The sequence below is a fragment of the Falco rusticolus genome, chromosome 8, assembly GCF_015220075.1.
Source record: "Falco rusticolus isolate bFalRus1 chromosome 8, bFalRus1.pri, whole genome shotgun sequence".
In the NCBI taxonomy this organism is placed as follows: Eukaryota; Metazoa; Chordata; class Aves; order Falconiformes; family Falconidae; genus Falco; species Falco rusticolus.
The window spans coordinates 39,767,021-39,792,175 of NC_051194.1; the positions used below are offsets into that span (position 1 = coordinate 39,767,021).

The 25,155-nt window shown below is 61.1% G+C and overlaps 2 protein-coding genes across 3 annotated transcripts; both read right to left on the reverse strand.

The window, feature by feature from the left end:
- Positions 1–6,536, reverse strand: FEV (FEV transcription factor, ETS family member). Its single transcript, XM_037398478.1, has 3 exons — positions 5,112–6,536; positions 4,089–4,163; positions 1–1,652 (listed from the first exon to the last, which is right to left on the reverse strand). Exons 1-3 carry the CDS (start codon positions 5,161–5,163, stop codon positions 1,141–1,143), a joined length of 639 nt encoding a protein of 212 aa, XP_037254375.1. The 5' UTR covers positions 5,164–6,536; the 3' UTR covers positions 1–1,140.
- A 2,616-nt stretch (positions 6,537–9,152) lies between these two features.
- Positions 9,153–16,453, reverse strand: CRYBA2 (crystallin beta A2). 2 transcript variants are annotated; one of them, XM_037398033.1, is made up of 5 exons: positions 12,259–12,286; positions 11,488–11,661; positions 10,925–11,066; positions 9,741–9,883; positions 9,153–9,382 (listed from the first exon to the last, which is right to left on the reverse strand). In XM_037398033.1, exons 2-5 carry the CDS (start codon positions 11,646–11,648, stop codon positions 9,235–9,237), a joined length of 594 nt encoding a protein of 197 aa, XP_037253930.1. In that variant the 5' UTR covers positions 11,649–11,661; positions 12,259–12,286; the 3' UTR covers positions 9,153–9,234. The 2 variants fall into 2 exon arrangements, with proteins under 2 accessions (XP_037253930.1, XP_037253931.1); XM_037398034.1 differs by lacking the exon at positions 12,259–12,286 and adding an exon at positions 16,434–16,453 and having other exon boundaries at positions 9,235–9,382.
- Positions 16,454–25,155: the final 8,702 nt, after the last annotated feature.

The window sequence follows — 25,155 nt, forward strand, 5'->3', positions numbered from 1 at the left end:
TCACAGCACCTCTCTGTTTTATTGAAGACCAATCCCTCCCCCCAGCTAGTGCAGAGCCCAGCACGCCCACCTTTTCTGCATCCACTGGGCCAAAGTCCTGCTCCTGAGGATGGGGGCACCTTGGACCCAGGAGGAGAGACCCAGGGCTGCCCCTTAGTGCCCAGGGCTCCCAGCCCTGCTGTCATACCTTCCGCTCCACCTCCCACTCAGCCTTGTTCCTGGGGATGTCCCTACCCACCGAGGGTGTCCTACCAAGCCCTGTGTACAAGGGGCTAAAGCCACAGTAAAACTGGAGCATTAAACTTGGAAGTGACCAGCAAGACATGGGCTCATGTGTAAGGTGTTGGGGTCCATCCTGCTCTGTGGCGTGGTCCTCAGGCACTGGGGAGAGGGCAGAGTTGCAGGGGCCACGGTCTGCTGCCTCCAGCCTTTGGCCTTGCCTTGAAGGCTGGCAGTGTCCCCCACACCTGCCAGTGACACCTCCAACCCCCGAGCCCTGCCCTGGACAGTAGTTAACCCGAGGAGGGCATCTGCTCTCCAGACCAAGGCTTCTCCTGAGGTCTGGAGGAAGCCACCATCAGCAGGAGGTGTAGGATGGATGAAGGAAAGGAAGGCTTTGGAGACAAGGTGGGGGACCAAGGAGCTGCAGGGAGGCTTCCCTTTCCCTGCCCGTGCCCAGTGGGATCGTCACCCATGGATACAGCTGCCCTGGGGCCCAGCTCCCGACTCCCCTCTGCAGGGAGAGGGGAGGGCAGGCACAGGCTGGGGGCAGAACTAAGGATGCTCACTGGGTGGGCAGCATGTTGCAAAGGAAGGGCTGGGGGCACAGTCCCTGCTAGGAGGAGAGCCTGGGTTTTTTCCTTCCATTCACACCTTGCTTTAGGTACCATTTCTATTCCCAGGTTCATGGATCCCTCTTCAGCCTAAATTTAGATGGCTTCTCTCCTCCAGCCACCCATGTCAGGGAACCAACCCAGCTACCCTGCAAGTACCCCTCGCCCCCCACACCACTCTTCAAACTAAAAGGGGGCAACTGAGAGCAGGGCAGGATCCCACCCCCCATCCCTCCCTGCTGAGCTCCCCAGCTCCACAGCCCCACGCTTCTGGGGACGGGAAGGTCCACCCGGTGCAGCCAAGCCTCTAATGGTAATGGTTGTTCATGTTGTTGAGGTGGGAGGCTGCCATGGTGCTGAATGGGGCAGAGGGTTGGAGCCCATGCCCAGGGTAGAGGGATGGGCTGGAGCCAGGCCAGTAGGAGAAGCCAGCAGGAGTCACCCCTGAGGTCATGAGGTTGAGTTTGGAGATGCCTGAGAAGGGCAGCGGGGCCAGGTTGCCCTGAAATTTGTAGAGGCTATGATCAGGGGCAGCCGGCTGGCACACCTGCGCCAGCCCGTGGAAGTCGAACTTGTAGGCGTAGCGCTTGCCGTGGACCTTGGTCATGATGTTCTTGTCATAGTAGTAGCGCAGTGCCCGGCTCAGCTTGTCATAATTCATGTTGGGTTTGCTCTTCCGCTCGCCCCAGCGCCGTGCCACCTCGTCGGGGTCGATCAGCTTGAACTCGCCATTCGTGCCTTCCCAGGCGATGCAGTTCAGGTTGGCGCGATCCGAGAGCAGCTCCAGCAGGAACTGCCACAGCTGGATCTGCCCACTGCCTGTAAGGCCGGGCCCCGGAGAGGTTAAAGCTCCTTCTCAGGGCACAAGGAGAGGGGCAGGATGTGCCCCAGTCTCCTTGATCCCCTGCTATGTTGTCCCCTCCCAGACCCAGGTTTCAGGTGTACCTCATTGTGTGTTCCTTACTCTAGAGACACAGAAAATGGTAACAGGGTTGTGTCTCCTTTGCAGCATCCCTACCCCCTCCTACCCACCAAGCAAGAGGAGGAGAGGACACCCCTGCACCTTGGGACATGGATAGGAGTGCTCAGAGGTCAACACAGACTGCAATGGGTCTGTATCCAGGGTCCCCACATCCCTCCTGCCCTCATTCATACCCCACTGAAGATGAATACCTGCTCATTTGCTTTGGTGTGAGGATCTGGCCTGATTCTTTCATCTGCAACCCCAAGAAGGAAGGATCTAGACAGTACCCAGATCTATCCCAGCACCAATATTCCTCACTACCGCCTCTGCTTGGAACTGGACTGGTGTCACAGCCCCTGCCTGTCTCTAGGGAACTGTGCCCTGCAAGGATATCTCCGTGGTTAGCAGAAGTCAGGGTGCAACACTGCTCTGACCTGCACCCCTGGCAGCCACAGGCAGGTATGGGGTAAGGGGAGGCCAGGACAGGGGAGGACCTGCTCTGGCTTTGAATCAGCACCGATATTCTTTATTTCCAGAGGAATATCGTCCTCTCTGAGCCATGGCCATTGCACCCACAGATTGCACTGAAGAGCACCCTTGGTGAATGCCCAAGATGCCCCTGTGCCAGGCTGCGCACACACAGGAGTGTGGCACACCTTGTCATGCACGTGGTGAGGCACAAGGACAGGCTCCACTGGGTCTGGCCAGAGGTCATGAGAGGAGAGTGTCCCTGGACCTTAGGGTGATGAGCAATCCTATCTCTGGGACCCAGCCACCCTGAAGAGCAGCCCTGCACTTACCTAGACCCCATCTCCCACACTCCCTCCCAAGCAGCACGCTCTGCGCATCGCTGCTTCTGATCCCAGCCCTGGCAACACAGGCTCTTCTCACAGCAGGGGAAGCGTCTTCCCGTTTCATCCTTGTCCTTGTGCTTTTCTGCCACTATTTTGTCTAAAGATGCTTGGATCCTGTATAGAGGTTTAGCACCCACAACCCCTGCAGCAGGCAGTCCCACAGCTCAGCTATGTTTCCCACAAAGAACCACCTTGTCCTGCTTGCTTTGAATCCACTGATTTTATTTGCTGCACCCAATTCTTGCTCTGGAAAAAGCAGGGAACACCCGTTCCCCATTCCACCAAACCCTGCTCAGAAATCCTAATCCAGGCAGACAAGCCCAGGTCCTTCCAAGGTATTGTCTTCCCAAATTCCCCATCCTGGGACTGAGGTGGGGGATCTCTCCTCCTTAGGGTACATCTGCAGCCCTTGCCTCTTCATCCCCATAGACCCCACTATGGGGTCTTGCTATCCCTCACACCATGCAAGGAGGGCAGGGAGGTGTTGGGGGTGCAGCTGGGTGGGGCAGCAAGGCTCAATCCTGCCTGCTGCAGGGTGCTATGCTGCAGCACCTGGCAGCTCCCTGAAGAAACCCCTCCAGGGACCCCCAAAGGTCCTTCTCACTGCAGCGCAGTAAGGGGAGTACAGCTGGGCAGAGTCCGCAGTGCAGAGGCAAAAGGGCTGCCCCTGCAGTCACAGCTTTGCCTCTTTTCCTGCTCACCCCCTGGTCCCTGTCTCCTTGCCAGACAGGCAGGCTACGTGGCCCAAACATCACAGCTCCGGCCCCGCGGCTGCCCAGTGCCCAGTCTGCTGCACCCCTCAGCAGGCTCCAGGCTGCTCCCTGGCCAGCCCTTGGCTGATCCCCGAGACCCCTGGATGGTTTGCACCAGACGGATGGCTCTGGCTCCCAGGGATCCATCATCTCCCAGCCGACCCATGCCCTGCCGGAGCCCCAGCCCTTCACCGGCAGCTCCTTCCAGGTGGTATGGCACCTCATTGTCCCGCTCGCAGGATCGGGTCCCCCGAGCCCGGATTAGCTCCCCCAGCTCCCGGGCTGGCTGGCAGCTCCCTCCCCATCGGATGTCCCTGGAGCACCGGCAGGACCCGAGCTGGCACCCCACACCTGCCCCGCTGCGGGGCTCCGGTGGGAGGGCCTGGGGTGCTGGGCACCCCGCTCCTCTCCGCTGCAACGGGACGGCGGCTCCCACCGTCGGGGCTCGGCTGCTTTCCCCGTGGGCTTTGGCGGCGGGATGCCCCCAGCCCCAGCCGCCCGCAGCAGCAGGGAGCGGGGCTCCGCAGCCGCCGTGTCCTGCGTGGACAGTGCCCGCGACGCGGACCGGAGCGGGTCCCCGATGGCTGCGGGGCCGGGGAGGGTGGGGGCGCCCCGCGGAGCTCCCGCTGCGTGCGGAACGGGGGGAGCGGGGCCGGTCCAGGGGAAGGGGCAGCGGTGCTCTTACCTTTCTGCACTCCGGGGCTGAGAGACCCCCACGCCTGGCTCTTCCCGTCTTTGAACAAAGTTTCCCCGACTGGATCTGGGGGAAAAAAAGGGGCGCGGGTGGGGGTGGAGGGGGGGGCTGGAGCCAGGCGGGACCGCGACCCCCTGCGCCCACCCGCGGGCAGCCTCCCTGCAGCCCCCGGCCGCTCCCCCTCGCCTGCCCCGCCGCCGCGGCGAAGCCAGGAAACGCGTCCAGGAAAAAGGAAATCGGATTTCCGACCGAGCCGGGGAAGCTTTTAAATAGGAATAGAAAATCCCGCGGGCTGGGGTAGGGAGGAGAGAGGGAGAGAGCTGTGGGGCAGGGGTAGAGGGGGAGGAGGCGTGTGTGGTGGAAGGATGGGTGGCAGGAGCGGCGGGTGGAAGGAAGGATGAGTGTTGGTGTTTGGAGAGCGGGTGGCTGGGGAAACGAGAGATAGGTGGAGAGTTAGATGGAAGGAAGGAGAGATGGGTGAATGGATGGCAGGACAGAAGGGAGGATGGATGGGTGGGTGGATGGAGGGAAGGATAAGAAGAAGGAGGGAAGGAAAGGCTAGAGGTGGACAGATGGAAGGAAGGGCAGGTAATGGGTAAGACGGTGGAAGAACAGGCTGATGGAAGGGACAGAGGGTAGGTGGAGGGGATGGCTGGTAGAAGGGGCAGAAAGAAGGATGGAGGGACAAGTGGATGGGGTGGAAGGATGAGTGGAAGCACGGGGAACGGCGGGTGGGTGGAAGGATGGGTTGGAAGGAGAGAAGGGTGGATGAAAGATGGAAGGGAGGACGGGTGTGCAGGCGTGGAAGGCTGTGAGTGCGGCTGGAAAGGAGGAGGAAGGGATAGTTATGGGGCTGGAAGGCAGGAAGGGAGGAGGACAGAGGGAGAGGAGAAGGCAGGCTGGGCGCTGGAGGGAGCGGGGCAGAGAAGGGCGCTGGGGCAGGGCGGGTGGGGGCCGGGTGCTGTGCAGTGCACGGCGCTGCGGTGGGGCAGCAGCCGGGGGTTCCGCCCGTACCTGGCAGGTACATGTTGAGCAGCAGTGGCACTGCTCCGGCGCCGTGTCTCATGGCAGCTGTGGGGGCGGCCCGCAGGCTGCATGTTTTAATATTCCTGCCCCTATTATTATTATTATTATTATTCCACTTTATCAGGGAGCAGCTGATGGCGAATAAATGGCAGCGGGACGGGCAGGGGACGGGCAGGGGACGGGGGAGGCGGGGGAGTGGGGGGGGAGTTTCCAGGCAACTCGCAGGGGCTCGGGGCCCCGGCTCCAGCAATTTCCTCCGCTGTAATTAAAGCGGGCACTGCCCCCCCCAACCCCCTCCACCCCCCCCTCCACCCCCCACCCCCACACACACCCCCGCTATCGGGCCCGCATCAGACTTTAATCACGGCCGCGGGTTTCTATGGAGAGCTGCTCGGGCCGCTTCCTGCCTCTTCCGCCTCCTTAACTCTTCGCAAACACGGCGCTGCCATCCCAGCTGGGAGCGGGGCTCGGACACTGCCTGGAGACCGCCTGGGCCCGGCCTCCCACCACCACCAGCAGCATCCCGCTCCCTGACCTGCACAGCCGGATGGCGGGCACAGCGGTCCCTCTGCTGCCAGCATCACCTGGGGCCTCTACATCTCACTGCACGGCATCAGCTTCGTCCCGGTTGCCTCTGTCCTCTGAAGCCACCCATGCGGCCAGCCATGGGGCTCTGTGCCTGCCCCTTCTCCAAATCCGGGCTCCACAGCAAAGTTCTGGGGTCCCCATGCACCTGCCAGAGCCCTGGGGTGGGTCAGCTGGGTCCCCACAATGTCCCTCCAGCTCCAGGACACTGGTGATGGAATCCCTTTGCAGTGCCCAGATATCCAGGGTAAGTGCATCTCCAATGGCTGGTGGCACCAAGACATACCACGCGTCTGCCACCTCCCTGGCTTCTCTGTGCCTTTCTGGACAGTCCCTGCCTTGGGGACGATTAAGCCTGTGACCACCATGGGGTCCCCCAGCCCTGTCCCAGTCTCTTGCCCATCTTTATTAGGACCTGTAGAAGCTGGATGACCCCCAACACCCAGCCAAACCTGAATGGCCCCATCTCCACAAGCTTCTCCTGAGCAGCCCTGGGCTTTGTGAAGATGGGAGGGCAATTTGGGGAGAAACTTGTAACAGGGAAAGGATCTGGGGTGATGTCAGCTCCCAAAAGACACATCTGGCCAGGTTTTTCCCCCCATCACCCATGGTTCCAGCTGCTACATGCAGCTGTCAGGTGCTGGCAGAGGATCTGAACCCCAGGCCAAGAGCAGACCCTCCACCAGCACCCCATGACTTGAGGCAGGCAGGCAGCGTGCCAGCAGCGGGCATGAGCTCTGCTCCATGAGGCCAATACCGTACAGCCAAGCCGTCCATCAGCCCACAACATCTCCTGCAGTGTTTCATTGATGTCCAGTAAAAGTATGAGCTCTCACACTGAACTTAGTGAATTTCTTGAAAATAGTCATCATGAGACATGAATCCAATGGAAACCAGGATACGGCCATGCAAGACCCATGGTTATTATTTATACTGCAGCCAAAAGGTGCCCTGCATAAGAAGCTGCAGCCCATGGGGAGCAATGCTCGGCCAGGCGTGAGTGTCCACAGTGGGTGTCCCAGCTCTGTACAGCCCAACAGCCCTGGCTGCTCCCCCGCCCGCCTCCTCCCCAGCCCCCCAAGTGTAGCTTTCCCAGCAGCTGCTCCGCAGCCTCCCAGACTTGCTTTCGCTGCCTGAGTCCCTGGAACAAACCGCAGGCAACAGAAAACAAGCCCCGGCAGCAGCAGGGTGAGGTAAGGAGGGGGCCAGACCCACTGAGCCCCTCTCTCCCAAGCAGCCCCAGTGACCAGGATCTTCCCTCAGCAAACCTGCATGGTGTAGAGCATGGAGGAAGGGGGTCTGGGCTGAGGGACAGCACATCAGTCCAGACTGGGGGAAGCAGTTTGGAAACAGCCTGAGAAACAGGGTTAGGGCTGTGGGAGCTGGAGATGGTGGGGGGTGGGGGTGGGCACTGGGAATAGGGACTCCTGGGCCCCTGAGAAAGCCAGTGCGTGGGGATGCTTACAGTGTGGTGTGAGGGGACTGGGGACTTTGGGTGAGCTGGGGGCTGCAAGGCACAGAGGGGCAGGGAGTGTGGGGTCCCAGGGGCGGGGGAGCCTGGTGCCCATGTGGAGCTTTGGGGACCTGAATGATGTGACCCCAGGTACATGGGGGAGCTGGGGCAGGCCCATAGAATGGGGGCGGGGGGTCAAGGTACACACAGAATCCAAGGAACAGGGGCTCATGTCCAGGGGGGAGCCAGGGCATGGGGCTTTGGTCTGTGGAGGATTTGGAAGATGAGGTTTCAGGTCTGTGGGGCTCCAGGGGATAGAGCCCGGACACGTGGAGCACCCAGCTGGCAGCCGCCGAAGGTCCCTCTGGCTGCAAGCTGCCAGTTTGCCCCCCGCCCCCCAGCACAGTGCTCTCTCCCCTCCCCAGGATGGAGCAATAAGGACCCCACATTTTGCTGTGACCCCCACAGCTCCCCCCGGCCCCCTCCCCCCCCCCCCCCCCCCAAACATAGCCCTATGCGCAGGTGCCCAGGACAACTTCACCTGTGTGCTGGTGGTGGCACGGAGCGGAGCCGAGCTGACGTGGCCCTGGGCTGGCTGCAGCCCGGCCGGGTGTGCAGGAATGTGTTTGTGCAGGGGGAGAGGCTGGCTGCCGTGGGGCTGTGGCGGGGTGGGGCCAGCAGGGACACGAGAGGACAGGGGAGGGCTGGAGGGCACTCCACAGCTGGGACACCCTGTGGGATAGGGATGCACAAGGTGCTGGGGCTTTTGCAAGGTGCATGTTGAGGTGCAAGGGGAGAGGGAGCAGGAACATGCAGGGTGTGCATGGACACGCTTGTCTGCAAGCTCATGTGTGCAGTGCACACATGTACACGCACACACACACATGCCAGGGCTGGGGTCTCTGTGCAGCCCTTGGTGCATGGAGTGCACCCACCAACCCCCAGCCCAGTCCCTCCCTGTCTCCCAGCACCGTTCTGGGGTGCCCACAGCTCCAAGGCCAGGAGTGCTTGTAGCAGAGTGGGCATCCGTGGACCCAGGTGTCCAAGCCACCCAGCGCTGTTCCACTGTCTTGTGGGCTTTATAGAGGATGTCCTGGGTGTGGGGACCACCTCAGGACTGGAGGCCTGTGCCCTGGGAGGGCTCAGCATGCCAGAGCAGGATGGAAAAGGAGGAGGAAGAGGCCGGGAAAGGGTGCTGGAGAAGGAGGAGGAGGCTGGGTGGGGCTGCCCATGTGCCCGGCTGAGCTGGAGCCGGATGCTGGCACGGATGTGCTGGCGTGGCCAGGCTGGGGGTGGGGGAACACAGACCCTAAGGGTGCTGGGAGCAGGTAGCAGAGCCCCCTGACAGCTGCAGGACACTACCCCAAGGACCTCTTGCCCCTGTCCCTCGCACACCCACACAAACCCTGCATGCTCCCTCTATAAGCTAGTGCCCCCAGCACTGCCCCAGCTGTGGGCATCCCAGTTGTGGCAGCCCCCACCCACCTGCAAATGACCACAATGCTCCTCCTCCTCCCCAGGCCCACAGCAGGCAGCCCCCCCCGCCCTCCTCCAAACCAGTACAGAGAGGGGCCATCGTGTTCACAGACTTTGTAGCAATCACCTCCCCTAGCACCAAGCCTGGGAGGAGGACCCAGGGCACAACCCTCCGGATGCCACCTCTCAGCTCCAGCCCCTTCTTTGCCCAGTAAGGCCAGTAAGTTTCTAGTAAAAGTTCCCGTTTCCCCAACTGGAGCATCACGGTGGTGGGAACTGTTCTGCATCCCCTCTACTTGCTGTGAATGGACCAGAGGTGGGGTGCAGAGAGCTCAGCTCAGGGTGGAGGTGGCCATGGGTCCAAAAACACCTGGGGAAGGGGAAACCCTTTCCATCTGCTGAGAGCTGGGGGGCAGCAGGGCTGGGGCAAGCACACTGCCTCCCACCCCACAGAGGGTCCCCCAGACCTGGCAGTCCCCCGAGGAGTAGAGCAGAGGCAGGAGCACCCTTTTTTTGACAAATGCCTTTATTTGCTACCAGATAGAGGTCTATTGCACAGCAGCCCAGAGGCTGCGGGGCATGTGGCCCTGCCCCTGCTCAGTGCTGGACACGGCGGATGGATTGGATCTGGTTGGTGTGGGCCTGGCTGCTGTATTCATTGTACTTCTTGAACTCGCCGTTCTGTCTGTCCCGCTCCAGCACGTACTGGTAGCCCCTGTATCCTGGGTACTGGTATGCCACCCATCTGCAGGCAGACCTCTGCTTCAGAGCCATGGGCCAAACATCCCCCTCCCCTTCCCCTCCCTCTGCTTCCCTCCCCTCCCCTCCCCTCCCCTCCAATCCCATCCCATCCCATCCCATCCCATCCCATCCCATCCCATCCCATCCCATCCCATCCCATCCCATCCCATCCCTCTGCTTGCCCTGGGAGGGGAGGGACAGAAAACACCCCATGACTTGGAGTTTCAAGGGAAGTGGAGCAGGCAAGCACTCCTCCTTTTTGAGGTCCCCCTTCCCCATCTCTGGGGCTATGCAGAAGGGAGGTACTTGCTGAACCCCTACTCTCAGCCCCCACCACCCCCATCTTTGCCAGCGGGACTCACGCTCCAGCGTTCACTTTGATGGATGCCACCTCCTTGTTGCCCCATCCCATGGCCTGCAGTGAGGGGTAGTCGTCGCTCAGCTCAAACTTGTGCCCCTGGAAGTTCTCAGCCTCATAGAGGATGACTTTGCTGTCATTGTGGTTCTGCAGAAGGAGAGCATTGCGGCTCAGCGGGGATGGGGCGGCTTGTGCAGGAATAGGGGATATAGCATCAGGGGGACATGCACCAGGGCACCATGGGAGGCCTGGGACCATGCCCAGCTTTGGTATAAGGCATGAGGATGTCCTTCAGCCTGGCACCCCCTCACCAGGACATCCCAGGGCTGCCTGGAGAATGCAACTTTCATGTCCTTGTGGTCAGCTGCTGCTGAAGGTGACAATGGCTACATCCTCTGCACCCACACGGGCTCCTGCCCTCGGCATCCTCTCACTCCTCGAGGCTGCGGGAGGGTTGCAGGGCAAAGCAGGCTGCTGAGAGCAGTCACCCCAGCTCTGTGGGGCTTTGCAGGGTGCTAGGCACCAAGGGGTTAATTGCTGGGACACTGAGCGATGCGGCACTGTCCCCCGTGCCCAGCCCCCACACGCATCTATCTGCACCGAGGAGCAGTCCTGCCAGTAAGGAGTGATCTTATCACATCCCCTTTATTAAAGCCCAAGCATATCTGCCTGGTGATTATTAAAAGTTGGGGGGGGGACCCCCCGCTCAGAGGCACAGACGTGCCGCTATTGCGAGCACCAGTGTCTCTGCAGATGGAGCGATAGAGGCTGCATCTGCCTGGGCACGGCTTGGGTACCCCAGGTGGGAGGGGGACAGACACTGCACCCCAAGCATCCCTGCAGTCCTGCCAGCTCCTCTCTGCTCATCCCATCCCCGGGTAGGGGCACAACACCTGGGGACCCCAGCCGGGCAGGTGGCTTTCCAATGTACAAAGCAGAAGGAACTGGGATGATGTTTCAGGCTAAATTTTAGCCCTAAAAAGCATCCCAGGATCCTTGCAGGGAAGTGGGAGCCGGTGTGTGCAGCTACCCCCTCCAACCCACGACACCTCCATTCATGCCTCACCCCTCCACTCTACATCCCATGTAATTGTCCTCCTGTCTGTCCCTCATCACCCTTCGTGCCAGGCTGCCGGGGGGAGGCTCTGCCTGCCCCCAGCGTACCGCGGTGCTGTGTCCTTCACTCACTGCGCACTTGACGGGCCGGAAGGAGAGGAGGTGCTCGGTCCGGTATCCACTGTTCCCGCTCCAGGCCTCCCACCGGGGGTAGTCACCTTTCTCCAGGATAAACTGCTGCCCTTGGTACTCGGGGTACTCGAAGCCCACCCAGCTGGAGGGGAGAGGAGGAAAGCCCTCAGGGATGCATGGTGCAGCCCCCAGGCTCAGCCCAGGGCCAGCTTCTCCCTCTCGCACAGGGCATGGAGACGTCCTGGCAAGGCATGGGACTGTCACAGAGGTCAGGGTCCTTGCTAGCAGCAAACATCCCTTCTGAGAGTGGGACCCCTCTCCCCAAGGCCCCACTTGCCTCCGACCCGTGCCTGGGCTTGGCAGGATCTCCCTGCTATGCAGGTGGGGAAACTGAGGCACCATGCAAGGAATGCAGAGAGGGAAGTCGCATGATGAGGCTGTCTCTGAGCTGAGGAAGGACCCAGGTGTCCTGGCTCCCCACCAGCTCCTGACAGCTCCCTGGAAGCAGTGGGTTTGCCAGAGTGGGGTGTGCCACGGGGCCGCGGGGCTGGCGGGGCACTTACGGGCCAGACTCCACCTTGATGGAGCGGATCTTGCGGAAGCCGCGCTCCATGATGCTGGGGCACTCCATGAGGAACTCGCAGCGCTTGCCCTGGAAGCTCTCCTCCTCCCACACCGTGATCTTGTACTGCCCCAGCGTGTCCATGGCTTCACTGCTGGTCATGCGGGTCGCTTGGCTGCTGGCAGAGCCCCACGCATCACCCCGGGCAGGTGCCCACCATCAGCCCCCATCCACCCCACTGCCTGCCACCAAGCCTAGGGTGCTGTCGGTGCTGTCCTCACACATCCCTTGTCACCAGACCCTTGCCCTCCCAGGCTGGCATGGGGGATGCTTCCCATTCCCCTTCCCTTGGTGCTGGGGGATCTCCATCCAGTAACCCCCTAAAGTTGCAGGGGGCCCTTGCAATGCCCCATCTCTCTATGTGGTGTACCCGGGGCTGCCTCGGTTTCTCTGCCCCCAAGCTCCTTGGCAATGGCTCCTGGGGTCGGCCAGGTGTGGTGGCATTGTACCCAGTGCAGGGGGGTGGCAGTGACCCCGACTCAGACACGGGTGTGGGGTGCAGCCCGGGGCAGAGCAGCCCAGCTCCTGCAAAGATGGGTGCTAGCATCCCCCCTTCCTGCACAGGGTACCCCTGCTGTGCCATGCAGCACCCCGCAGCTTCCCCTTCCCCAGAGTGTGCATTGGGTGGGAGGGCTTGGTGTGGGGGGTCGAAGGGAGCGTGGCAGCGCCTGTGCAGTGGGGGGGGCTTGGGGGCTCACAGCCTGGTACTTACTTGGTCGGCAGGGCACAGAGGCGAAGGTGGTGGTGCCGGCGCCGGCTTTTCCCCTCGCCCTTTATAGGCGGGCGCCGAAGTGCCGATGGTGCAGGCGGGCAGGGCGCTGTGTCAGCAGGCAGGGGGTGGGGGGGGGGGGAGCGGGGTGTGCACCCACCCCAGACTCTGGCTGTCCATTCCACTTAGGCAGTGTGGCGAGAGCAGCCCCCCCGTGCCCCTCGGGGCTGACAATGAAAATGCTGGGCTGTGTTTGCGCAGGGGCTCAGGGCACAATGGGCAAAGGGCCTGACGCGCCGCTTTCCTTTCTGCCCCTGGACAATGTCACTGCTTGGCCCGGGGATTAGGGACCCAGCCTTTCCCAGGGCACCCACAGCCTTTGCCAGGGTTGAGGCTGGTGGGAAGGAGGTGCCAGGGTGAAGCGGGGATTTGCCAGCTGGGAGCTGAGGGGCACTGATGTCCTCGCCCTGGGATGCTGGGCTCGCCTGGGGCTCTGCCACCACAGGTCCCTCCTCTGTCTAGGCTCTGCTTGCACGTCCCAAGCTGGCAGGGCAGGGCAGGGACTCAGTCTGCATGGGCAGGGCTCCATGTGGGGTGGGAGAAGGTTGCGGTGAGTGAGAGGGGTGGAGGAGGTATTGGCACAGCCACAGCTTGGTCCGTCCATGCTCTGGGAGATGTGCAAGACTGTTTCTGTGTTGCACTGGGTTTCTGTGTTGACTCCAGACTGGGCACCGATGGACCCCAGTTACATGCTCTTCGCTTGCAATGCCCTGGGCATGTCCCCTGGCCTGGCAAAGGGCTCTCTGTGCTCCCTGCACACCTGCGACGCCAAGCACAGAGGCAAGGGATCAGCTTTGGGGGCAGAGCTGTGTCCTCCACCTGGGCAGCAGGACCAGCCCTGCCTGGGACTGCACCGTGCCATGCATATATCCCCAGTGACTCCCACCAGGACCTGGGCTGGATGAGGCCAACGCAAGCTGGAGAGGAAGAAGAGTGCCCTGCTGGGCTGTGAGGTTTCTTGGCAGCAGCATTTCTTGCAACATCCCTGGGTAGCATGCGGTGAGGCCAGGCATTCCTCACCTTCAGCTGGGCAGGAACCACCCTGGCCTCTGGGCCAGGGCTGGAACAGAGCACCCCAAACATTCCCAAGAAAACCCCAGCCCTCCTGGGGGTCCTGAGCACAGAGTCAGCATCCCGGGAGAGCCCAGCAGTGCCAGTGATGGAGCGTGCAGTGTGGGCAGCTGGGGGGGTTGTCAGGATGCCTGGCATCTCTGTCCCGTTCTCATCAAGAACTGGGGACTAAGGACTGACAGCAGGGACGGGCTGGGGGCTCTCGGGTCCTCTTCGTGTGTCCCACCCACACGCCCCTCGGCAGCGCTCCGGGCAGCGCCCCCTCCCCGCCCGGGGCTGCGCGGTGCCGGCCGGGCCCAGCAGGGGGCGCAGCCTGGCAGCGGTTGGGGCCGGCTCCAGCCGAGGGACAGAGTGGCCCTAAAAAGCAGCCACCGCCAGCTTGCGACGGCCTGGGTGCCCGTGGCGGGGGGCTGGGGGGGGGGGGGGGCACACTCCGGGAGCTGCCTGGGGGAGCAGAGGATGGGGTTGCTCTCCGGCGAGGGAAGGGGATGCATGGGGGGGTAAGCAGATCCCCGAGTTGCAGCCCGGTGGCCTGGGGACATCCCTGAAAGTGCTGGGGGACAGGTCTGGGCACCCTTAGGGAAGCCAACACCTTGCAGAAGGTAGGGCAAGGTGTGGAGCTAGCACACTGCAGGGTCCTGTCCCGTCCCGTCGTCCCCCATCCTGTGTCCGTCCCCCCCCCCTGCGCTGCTGCCCCTCGCCTGCGCTGCGTGAGCAGAGCCATGGGGCACAGGTTCGGCTGGGGTGCTATGAGGCGTGAGGGCAGTCTGGAGGGCTGCAGTCTGTTATGGGGTGTGCGTGTGGGGTGTGCGTGGCACTGCATAGTGTGCTGCCAGATCTATGGGGCATTGGTGGTGTGCCATGAGGGGCACGCAGGCAGCTCAGCTACCCCCATACAACCCTTGGGATAAAAGCATTGGGAGGGCACAGGGGAGACACCCACCCCCAGATGAAAGGTGTGCCCCTCCTTACTTCTCAGTGTGTCCCACACCTCACCCCCTGCTTGGCACATTGGGGGAGCTACGTGGGAGGCACAGCCACGTCTGGGAACAGTAGATGAGGGGGGGTTACCCACAAAAGGCCGTGACAAGGGCCTTCCCCACTGCACCCCAGGATGCACAGCCTGGCCTCCCAGGACATCTCCCAGAGCCCAGGCTGTCCCTGTCACCAGCCAGCAACCCCGTGGCTGTCACCTGCCAGTCCCCAGCCACACCTGTCCAGCTGAGGACAGGGGCAAGGAGGGGCTGGTGTGGGGGCAGGCAGTGACTGCTCAAGGGCAGCTGCTAATACTGGCTCTGGGAGCTGGTTAGCGCTTGCCCAGGGCCTCCTGCATAGGCTAATTTAATAAGAGCCCCACGTCGCTCCCGGCTCAGCCTGTTCCTGCGCTAGCAAAACAGATCGTGTTTCTCCGTGCCACCAGGCACAGTGCAGGCGGGTGGCCGGCAGCCCTGGGGTGTGGGGGGAGAACAGGGGTGCCCAGGTGCTCCATGCCATGCCCACACCATGCTGCCGTGGCCTCCAGCCATGGGGTTACACCCTGTGCCTTGTGCAGGTGCTGGTCCTGGGACGGTGCACAGCCTGGGGAGCTGAGCAGGCTGAAAGGCAGCACCAAGGGAGGTGAGGCAGGCACTGCCTAGGCTTCGTGATGCTGATGCCACATCTGGGACACATCTGGGGCTCATGGCAGCATGCTGTCTTTCCCACTGCTGTTATGAGTACTGAGGCTAGCTGACCAGGCTAGCACAGCTGTGTGCAGTCCTGCATCTGGCTGATGCGGTGGGATGAGCCCTGGCCACCCTCCCCAAGCCTTTCTAGCCCCTCTCTTCTTGCCCCCAACCCCACTGGGGGCTGCACCATCACACCCCAAGGGGCTGGAGGTCCAGGGGCTGAGCTGAGCAGGAGCAGATGGAGCTGGTGCCGGCCCCTGTTTGTCTTTCTCCTAGTTGCCTGGTGCTCTGTTTGTTCTGAGGATGGCTTCCTGCTGCTAGGGCCAAAACAGGTGGCTTTTATTTGCAGGGTCTGGCTGATTAGATCGGGGCAGTGTATTGTTCCCCCCACCCAGCCCCATTGCTCTTTTTTTTCCCCGTTTCTCCCCCAGCCTCATTTCCCTGGGAAATCATCCACTTCGGCAAGGATGCAAACCCTCTCCTTCCCTCCCCACGCATCTCACTTCGGGGCTGCTCTGAATATGGACACACCAGGATTCATATATCCCAGCCAAAACACCCACTTGCACCTGCTGGGTCCCCATATCCTAGAGGTGAGGGGCTCGCTGGGGTCTGCAATACCACCTGTCCCCTCCTGGGGCCTTGCTGGCCACCGAGGCTACACGTGTGCAGGCACATACTCGCCACAGAAGCCTCCTTGCACAGGGAGCCCTGGCACACAAAAGCCACCTCGCACGCACGTGTCCCCTGTGCACCCGGCCACAGCCGGAAACTCCCGGGATTGCAAACAGCCTGGCAGATGTTGCTGGGATTAGCTCCCACACAGGCACACACGCACACTGTGGGCTGCCAGCTGTTTCATGCCCGGAGAGGTCTCAGGCCTTTGGGCTCCCCCCAGGGCAGAGCTCAGTGGGTACCTGCCTCAGCTCCTGTTGCACCCAGAGCAGGATGAATCCTCAGGGTGAGCAGGCAGTGGGAGAGGAACCCCGATGTGAACTGGGGACCAAGATGCTGATTCATCTCTGGGTACCATCACTAATGGATGGAGAAGGGCAAAGGACGCAGAGGAGGGTGCAGCCACTTGCAGTACAAGGGGTACCCGCACATTCCTACTCACAACTGGGTCGTGCCAACAGCCTGCTGAGATGGCTTCCACACAGCACTCCTCACCCCAGCCTCCGCTCTCCCCATGCACCTGTGGCCCTCAGCCAGGCACCAGTACCCCCACTGCGATTGACTCTCCAGACCTGCCCCTGCACTGTCCCCACTGGCACCCTGGCCACCCCCAGGCATGCTGCTCACCCCCTTCCTGTGGGACCATGGGTGCCCACTCTGCCCTGTGGCACCCACAGCTCCAGAGAGGCACCCGCAAAGACCCACCAAGACAAGGATACTCCCAGGGACACATGCTCACCCCCTGCCACCCACCCAGGACCTGCCTGCATGGTCCCTGCCTGGCCCTGGCTGCAGGCTGCTGCCGGTGTGGGGGTGTGCTCAGTCCCACAGCTCTGCCAGCCTTGCTCAGTCCTCAGGAGCTGCTGGGGAGCCGTGGCCTCACCTGCCTGCTCCCCACTGTTCCCATGGGGACTAATCCCACCTGAAGGTCAGGAAGGCTCCGCCAGCTGCTCACCTCCTGCCTGTGGATTACAGCCTGTGTGTGAGCAGGTGGCAACGGCTGCATCCCCAGGCTGGCCCAGCCCTGGCATGGGGCAGACAGTGGGACAAAACCCATCTGGGCTCTTCAAAAAAGGGCACCAGGGTAGCAGGTCCCTTGCAGCCTCAGGTGTCCCTCCCCACATCTGTCATACACTACCCAGATGGGGATGCCAGCCACCAAGGCAGAGGAGGTGGTATCTGGTCCTTGGGTCCAGATCCTGACCTGAAATGGAGCCTGCTGGTGCCAGTCCCTGTGACCTCCTGCCTGTTGCCCCAAATAACCCCAGCCTGACACCCCCAGGGCACCCCACAGCTACAGTGTCCTGGAGGAATATACTGGTCCCCGCAGAGTGCCCAGTGCAGTTGAATCCCAGGGGAGTGGCGATGAAGGCAGGGGGAATGTCCAGCCGCGCACCCAGCTTGATGCAGTTGCAGGTAAGTCTCCTTCAATACATCCTATCATATTTGGAGGGGCACCATGGGCTGAGCACAGCTTCCTGGGTCCCAGCTTTACATATAGCACCTAAAGTGTTGCCATGGGGGTGCAGGGTGTAAGGACAGGGCTGGGGTGGGATGGTCCTTGGTCCTCCCCTCCCCAGCTCCCTCAGCCCCACAGCCAGAGGATGCCGGCTCAGCCAGCATCTGGCCAAGGCCCTACTCCACCCCAGTGCTTCTTCACTCCTCTGTTGGCAACCCTCACAGTGCCAGGTGCCCTGAGCCAGGGTGATGCTCACCCAGGAGGCAGATGAAAAGCCTGGTAGCAGTGGCTCCCCTCCTCCAGCAGCTCTGAGGAGGCAGCGCAGGCGGGGGCTGAGCCAGGTGCTGCAGCAAGAACAGAACATCCTGCCTCTAGGCTCCCAAAGCCAGCAACAGCTGGGTCAGGAGCAGCGGCCCTGGCACCCTGCTCAACATCCATCCCCTGTGCATGCTGCCCATGTGTTTCAAGGGGCCACCAGCTGGCCTGGGAGAGGGGACTCCCATTGCTCACTCCTTCCCTGGAGGCCCTGTAGGAGGATGGGTCTGATGTACTCCGAGATGCAGGACTAGTACAAGCGCTCTGGGTTTTTCCCCCAGCACCTTGAGTCTGTCAGCAGGGCCCCCCCTTACCTCCTTCACTTATGGGGGTTCAGAGGCCGTTTCTGGGGTAGTGCAAAACCCCATCCCTCCACCTCAGTAGCCTGTGGGTGCAGGGGGGAGGATGCCAGGCTCTACCCACTCTATGCCTGATGCTCCCCATGGCCAGGGAATGGGCTGGGGGTGGGCAGAGCTGCCTGTTGTTTCACCATGGCAGGATGCAGCTTCATGCCTGGGACCCACCTCTCACTTCCACTCTGCCTGCCAAATAGCAGTAATCTTGTCCCAGAGGCAGCTGGGCTGAAGGCTGCTTCTCTCTATGGTGCCCAGGTTGGGGCAAAAGTGTGAGATGGACTCATTGCCTGGGGATAGTGTCTCCATGGGGAGTTCAGGACCCCAGCACACAGCTAGGACAGTCCCTTATGCTCCCTGCCCCAATCCTTGCCTTAGCCAGGAGCAGGCTGGGGGGCTGCAGACAGCCACAGGGTGCTCAGCAACACCCTGACCTCCAACATTATCCCAGCCCAAGGGACACAAGCAGCCTGTCTCCTTGTGCAAGCTGGCTGGGTACCCACAGTGGTGCTGGGACCGAGTGACCTTCAGGGGCAGGGAGCCCCTGCTCAGCCTGGACATCTCCTCCTGGCACACCAGAGCCACAGCAAATAGGCTGGGCAGGAGACAGATGGGTCTAGGTGTGCCCGCACAGCCCTGTGTGTACCGGCAGCTGCCTGAGCTGGTCCCCCTGGGAAGCTACGGTGCAGAGGGCACCAGCTGGCTCTGCCACATCCTGTGGCAGAGCAGTGCCTGCCCTGGGATGGCACACCCCAACACCCCACCGGGGCTGGGCCCGACACGCAGGCAGTGGTGGCACCCGGCAGTGGTGACAGTGCATGCCTCTGCTCACACACACACCTTTATTCAACGCGCACACCAGGACACAGAGCAGCGAGTGTGGCAAGGGTATGGCCAGTGACACACATTCACCTCCGCAGGAGCACACGCACAGGGAAGTGAATGCAACAACGGGATGTACCAGCTCTGCACTGCCTGCTCGACCCAGGGAGGGCACACACACACACGTACACAGCCATGCACACAAATGCACACACATGAAAACACATATGCAAATACACACACATGCATGTATGCATATACACACCTGTATGAAACTACACCTATATGCAAATGCAGACCTGGGTTGCTCATGCCTCCCCAGCGCTCCTCCTGCACCGTGCCCTCCCCATACAAAGCCTCTCTGTGCAGAGCTGCATCATGCAAATCCCCAGCCCAGGTCCCCAAGTCCCAAAGCCATGCAAATGTCCGTGCAGGGCCCAGGGGTGGGGAGCCAGCACCACGCAGCACGGGCAGCAGCACCCCCTCGCGCCGTCATCCCCTGCCAGCTTGGCACAGCCCTTGGCACCAGTTCTGGCTCCTATGTGGGAGACATGGGTGTTTAAAGCCCTGGGCTCTGCCTGGCTTGGGGATCAGCTCACTCTTGGGTGCCAACCCTGCCAGAGGGGCAGTCCCCAGCCAACACAGCTTGTAGGGCAACCTGGCTTCCTGGGGCCACCCCCAGCTTTGAACAGTGTTCACAGCCTCCCAGTGCCACCAGGCTAGCAGAACCGGGGCAGGGAGAGCAGGCTGGCAAGATGGCAGGGAAAGCAATTTCTAGTGCTGCTGCTTGTGGCTGTCCCCTTTTCCTGCTGGGACACATGCTGTCCTGTGCACAGACCTCCTGCTGGTGCCAGCACAGGGTCTGGCTTCCTGGCTGCTGCCCAGATACCATGAAAAGCCAAAATAATGCTCTTCTGGAGCATCTGGGCCATCTACAGGGTGCAACACGGGTCCCACGGGGAGCCAGGTTGTGCCAGGGCACAAAGCAGCTCAGCAGTGTGTGGAGTCACTGAGGGAGAGCAAGGCAGTAAGGCAGCATCTCCACAGCCCTGCTGTGCCAGATACCATCTCTGCTGGGCTCTGCCCCCGCAGGGACGCACGTGTGGCGGCTGGAGCAGCACGAGCAGCAGGGTCTGGCTTTACTCAGAGTTATTAATCATGCTGTGTTTGATCCCAGCCTAAGCAGGGCACCTGCAGGAGGGTGGGGTGCGTATCGGGGGGATGTGTTGTGCTTTCTTGGCCTTTCAACTTTGCCAGGCTTGGTGGCAGGAGACAGCCTGGTGACATGGCCCAAAGGGGCCTGTGGCCACTGTGATGGGGTGTCACTGCACCAGCTGGTGGCTGTTCCCAGGCTAGGATGTGCACTTGGCTCTGAAGAGATGTGGTGAGCTCAGCACCCTGGAAATGCAATTTGATGTTGATGCTTTCCCACACCACCTGTTGGAAACTCTTTGAGCATCTGCCTAGGCAGGGAGCCCAGGAGGTACCTTATCTCCATCTGTTGCAGGAGCACTCCAGGGAAGGAACAGGGCTCTCCTGCTCCAGGGCAGGGGCTGCTATGCATGGATCAGATCGGGGCGAGGAAAAGCAGCAGGAATCATCCTGTCCCTTGGCACACTCCTGGGCTCCTTTGCCTGCAGCCTTTCCTCCATCCACACTGCAGGGCTGGGCTCAGCCTTCACAGCGTTTGCAGAAAGGCTGCAAGAAGGGTTCAGGACCCACCTGTAAACTCAGAGCATCCCTGAGCATGGCACAGCCAGAGCTGGATCCTGTGCTACAAGAGAAGTGCCTATGCCCTGGGGCTTGGCAGGAGTGTGCTCAGAACTCAGAGAAATCGCAGACAGCCAGGCATAGCCAGGCAGGGAAGAACAGGGTTCTTTCCACTCCCAAACAACATCTCGGGGGGAGAGGAAAGCAGATCCATTGCTGTCCCATCTCCCACATCTCCAGGACTCCCTTCTGTCTCCAAGGCACTAGGAGCAGCCCCAGGCTCTGAATGTCGCTGTGCTGGCTGTGGAGGGACAGGACAGGACAGGACACAAGTTGGGACAGGAATCCAGGTCAAGCACTGCACTGTGCTTTGAAAGCAGGGCAGGCAGTGGGCAGGACAGTCCTGAAAGGGACCTGCTGGCTTGCCAGAGCCACCCCTCATACCTTTCCACAGCAAGCATAGGCAGAGGGACTGCCACCAGGAGCTGGTACCTGGCCCGCAGGGTGAGGGTTTGCAGCAGGTGACACCCAGGCAGCCCAGTGCACAAGCAGATGGACTCTGTAAGGGCTGGGAAGTGCAGCTACTGGGACTGAACCGGGTCAGAGGTGTGTAGGAAAGGATGTGACATCCCCCCATCCTCTGCCCTGCTCCCCCCTGCCTGCTTCTGCCCTCCCTCCCCACTGCCTGCCCTGTGTCAGCAGCTAAAGCTCCCTTGGTGCCAGCAGACCATTGAGACCTACCTGTGCATTTGGCAGAGCCCGGTGAGCTCCACCCTGGGCCAGCTCTGTGCCAGGGCAGGGCAGCGCTGCCAGGGATCCCCACACCTGCCCCAGCTCTGCAGCACTGCCGGGGCGCAAGGGCCAGGCTGCCCTTCCCCGGCAGGCTGCCACAGGCAGTGGTCAGACATGCAGATGGGATGCATGTGCCTTGTGTGTTACACGTGCCCGTCATGCCGTGGGCATATGGATAGGGGTCCTGCACATCACAGCCTGCAAAACCATGTCAGAAACGCCATGTGTACCAATGCCACGTGGGTCCCATGTCCCACACATGTGCAGGTCCCGCGGCGTTCATGCATGCTGCATGTGGATTGCATTGCCTGTGTGCACTGCCTGTCCATCACTTTCATGCATGTGCCGCCACGCACAGGTCATATGCTGCATGCATGTGTAGGTGAAGATTGCATGTTGTGCATGTCCCTTGTGCACTCCGCACACGGGCTGCATGTTGATCCTGGCACACGTGCTGCAAACCAGCTTGCGTGTCCTGCCTGAGTTGCAAGCAAGCGTGCGCTTCCTATGTGAGCTGCAGGTGACAGGTACACAGGACATGCGGCAATGGTGTGCGGGTGATGTGGCGCATCTGCGTGCCAGCCGCATGCTTGCAGATGGGCTGGACCTGCCTAACGCGAGCCGAACGAACAAAACGTTCAGGTCAGGTCTTGCACGTGGGGCTCGACGCCAGGCAAGTGCAGAGTTGCTCCGGCTTGGATGGTGTGGGCTGGAGGGGTCCTCTGTTGTGGACTGTCGGCAGCCCCTTCCCCGTCCTTCCTCCTGAGCCAGGTCCCTCCAGGCTGGGAGCCACTGTCCTTGCTGCACCCGCTGCTGTGAACCAGCTCCTCCGGGGGTAAAGTCCGGAAGGTGGATGCTTGACACCTGCTGCCTGGGAAAGCCAAACAGAGCAGAGGCGGGTTAAACTGGCATGGCAAGGTAGAAAAACCGGGAAGGAAGGGAGGAAGTAAATGGAGGAGGGGAACAGAAAGAATTGGAAAATACATGTGAGAGAAGGGAAGAGTGAAGGGAGCGAACAGCCAGGACAGTGTCCTCCAAGCCCATGCCCTTCCCTCCCAGGAGTTCAGGGGTGCTACTGGACTCCTAGTGCTTGTCCCACAGGAGTCCCCAGAGCGTTATCCAAGCCCAGCACCCTGCTCCCCGCCAGGCTGGCAGGACCCTGGCCCAGGTGTGCTGGGCTACAGCAGCTCACCTGGCTCCGGTGACACGCTGGCAGCTGGCAGGTGAGCAGCTTCACCTTCCCCCGCTGGCTCACGAGCAGAAAATGAGGGTGACGCTGGCTGGATGGGGCTTTTATAGCCCTGATAAAAATAGCGCTGGCTGGCCGGTGATCGGGGGGCCGGAGAGATGTGACTGAGCAGAGACAGGCGAGAGGGCTGGGCTGGCGGCGGCGAGCCTTCTCCCCAGCACACCTGTCACAGCTCTGTGTTTGCTCAGAGCAAATATTGACCCAGGGAAGGCAGGCTGGGCAAGGGAGGCGATTAGCCCACCTAGATTAGAGGCAGAGCAGGTCTCTATGCAAACTCTCCAGGGCTGCCTTTGATAATGGGAGCCTGATGGGCTGATAGGAGCCAGGAGCCTGGGTGCTGGGGTGTGGAGAGGGGGGGTAGTGGTGGTGGTGGTGGTGGTGGTGTAGGAGGAGACATTCATTAACCTGCACTGGAACAACACCAGCTGTCACTTTTCCACCCACCTGCCTGGCTCACTTTGCAGCTGGGGGTGAGGGGAGAGCAGGGGGCCAGGGGAGGCAGGTGTGGGGGTATCCTGCCTGGGTAGCTCAGGGGTGGGGGCTGCTTGCTTGCAATGCTTTGGGCTGCTGAAAGGTGAGGGAGCGGTAAGGTCCCAGGGCAGGAAAGCAAAGCTTATGCCTACCCCAAGCAGCCTGATGCTGAGTGCCAGTGATGGCAAGGACTCCCTTACCCTCACGCCAATGCCCTTGCTCATGCTGAACCCGCCCTGGGTACACCAAGGCAATGCACACTTTGTTTAGAGGAGCCCACCAACCTCTGAGCCAGGCAGCAAAACAGAGCTCGACAAAACCACCACTGCTTGCTCTTTTTGGGACCATTCCCAGCATGGCCACATGGGCCAGAAGCCAGCTGTCCTAACGCAGCCGCAAGAACAGGATGTGTTTCACTTCATGTGCACGCACCTCCCGTGGGGTCACTGCATCCCAGAGTCCCAGCACTCTCCTGCATCCTGTCTGTGTCGCTACCCAGCAGGGTAACTGGTGCAGATACCTCCATGGTCGCTCTGGGGGCAGCCTGCAGAGCCCATGGGGGCCAGGAGAAATTAAGACAGGCTCCCACAGCACGGAGCCGCAGTACTCAGCCCTGACAGTCCTCAGCTGATCTCAGCTGGAGCCAGCAGGAGCTGGGCTATCTCTCCGGGTTACTCTGGCACCCACAGCTCCCTGGATAACAGAGCATGAAGTGCAGCTGCGGTGCCAGGAGAAGCTCCTTTGTGCAAGTGCACTGGCCTGTTCGTTTGTGTAGATGGGTGTGTTTGTGGGTGGGAAAGCGGGTAACGCTGCCTTAACTCCCACAGCAGATACCTGCAGGTGTCATGGTCCTGGGAATGCTCTAGAAACCACCGCCATCACTCTCTCCAGAGCTGGAGTGTACTTACAGGTTGCAGTAAATGGATTCCCAAATGTAAGTAGATAGCGGCAGATTCTTATCAGTCATTGCCACCCAAGTCTTCTTCCTTGGAGATTTGGCCCTCTCAGGGTCAGGACTTCGAAAGGCAGGTTCCATCTCTCCTGCCTGCTGCTGCCTCTGCAGGCTGGGGTCCCCCAAGCCTGGCACAGGGAGGAGCTGGAGTGATGCCAACCTGCTGTCTTTGGCCATTCTGATCCTCTTTTCCAGTAGTTCTGCCAGCAAAGGAAAGGCAGAACCACTGTTGCCCTGGGTTGTGGTGCTAAGAAGCAATGTGATATTCCTCCTCTATTTGATGCTATACAAGCCATTTCACTTGGGCTTGCACACTTCTTTCCTGATGTGGGAAATGCACCGGGCAGGACTCTCACCTCTCCCAGCTGGGATGAGAGGGGCAGCAACTCCTGGTGTAAGCTGCCTGGCTGCCCCTCCTTCTGGAGAAGCCAGAAAAACCCCAAACACCACAATGGGGCCACTGTAGTTCCAGCAGACGTCTCCAGGCCTATGTGCTGTGTCAAAATCCTTTCTCTTCTGCAAGGGCAGGGCTGCACCATGCACACAATGACAGCAAAGACTGCCCTTGTAGGGCTGTCCTACAGAAAACGGGAGAAAAGCAGGTCTCAAGCTTGCAGAGTACCCTGAACCAGGCAACTATCCCAGGGAACATCTTCCACCTGCCCCGGCATCTCCAGAGCAGCTACCGGCATGTGCTCTTCCCTGGCATGCAGGCAGGGCTGGGACTAAGCCCCAGTTCACGCACTGGGCAAGGCTGGCCCCAGCACAGGCAGGCGCAGCCCTTCGCAGCAGCCAAGGGGTTGTGCTGCCTTGCTGTCCCATGAGGACTGACTAGCTCACATCAGAGCACCTCTCACAGCCACCATCGTGCCCTGGCCTGACCCCGAGCACGGACTAAAAAGTCCCCATTCCCAAATACCACGGTAGCACAGCTGAGCCAGCACAGCCTGCTATTTCAGACATGGGAGGCCAAGGGTGAAGGGTCTTTGCCCAGCTCTGCCAAGGGTTTTGGGAGGATCACCGTCATGTTTTTGCTCTCCAGACTTTGCCCTGCCTGTGCAGACACTGCAGGCTGGTCAGGGCAGGACCTTTCCAGGTTCCCATCGAATACTCAGTACAGGGGGGAGGAGAGGGAGAAGGGACTGATTCCAACCAGGGGCTGTGCACACCTGCAGCAGGGGTCCCAAGGGACTGTCCCCTAACGCTGCCATCTTCCCATCATGAACACAGAGCCACACCAAGTGGGTCTTTGCTGGGGATCCAGGCTCCCCAGCTGCAATGGGACTGCAGAGCCGTGCAGGCTG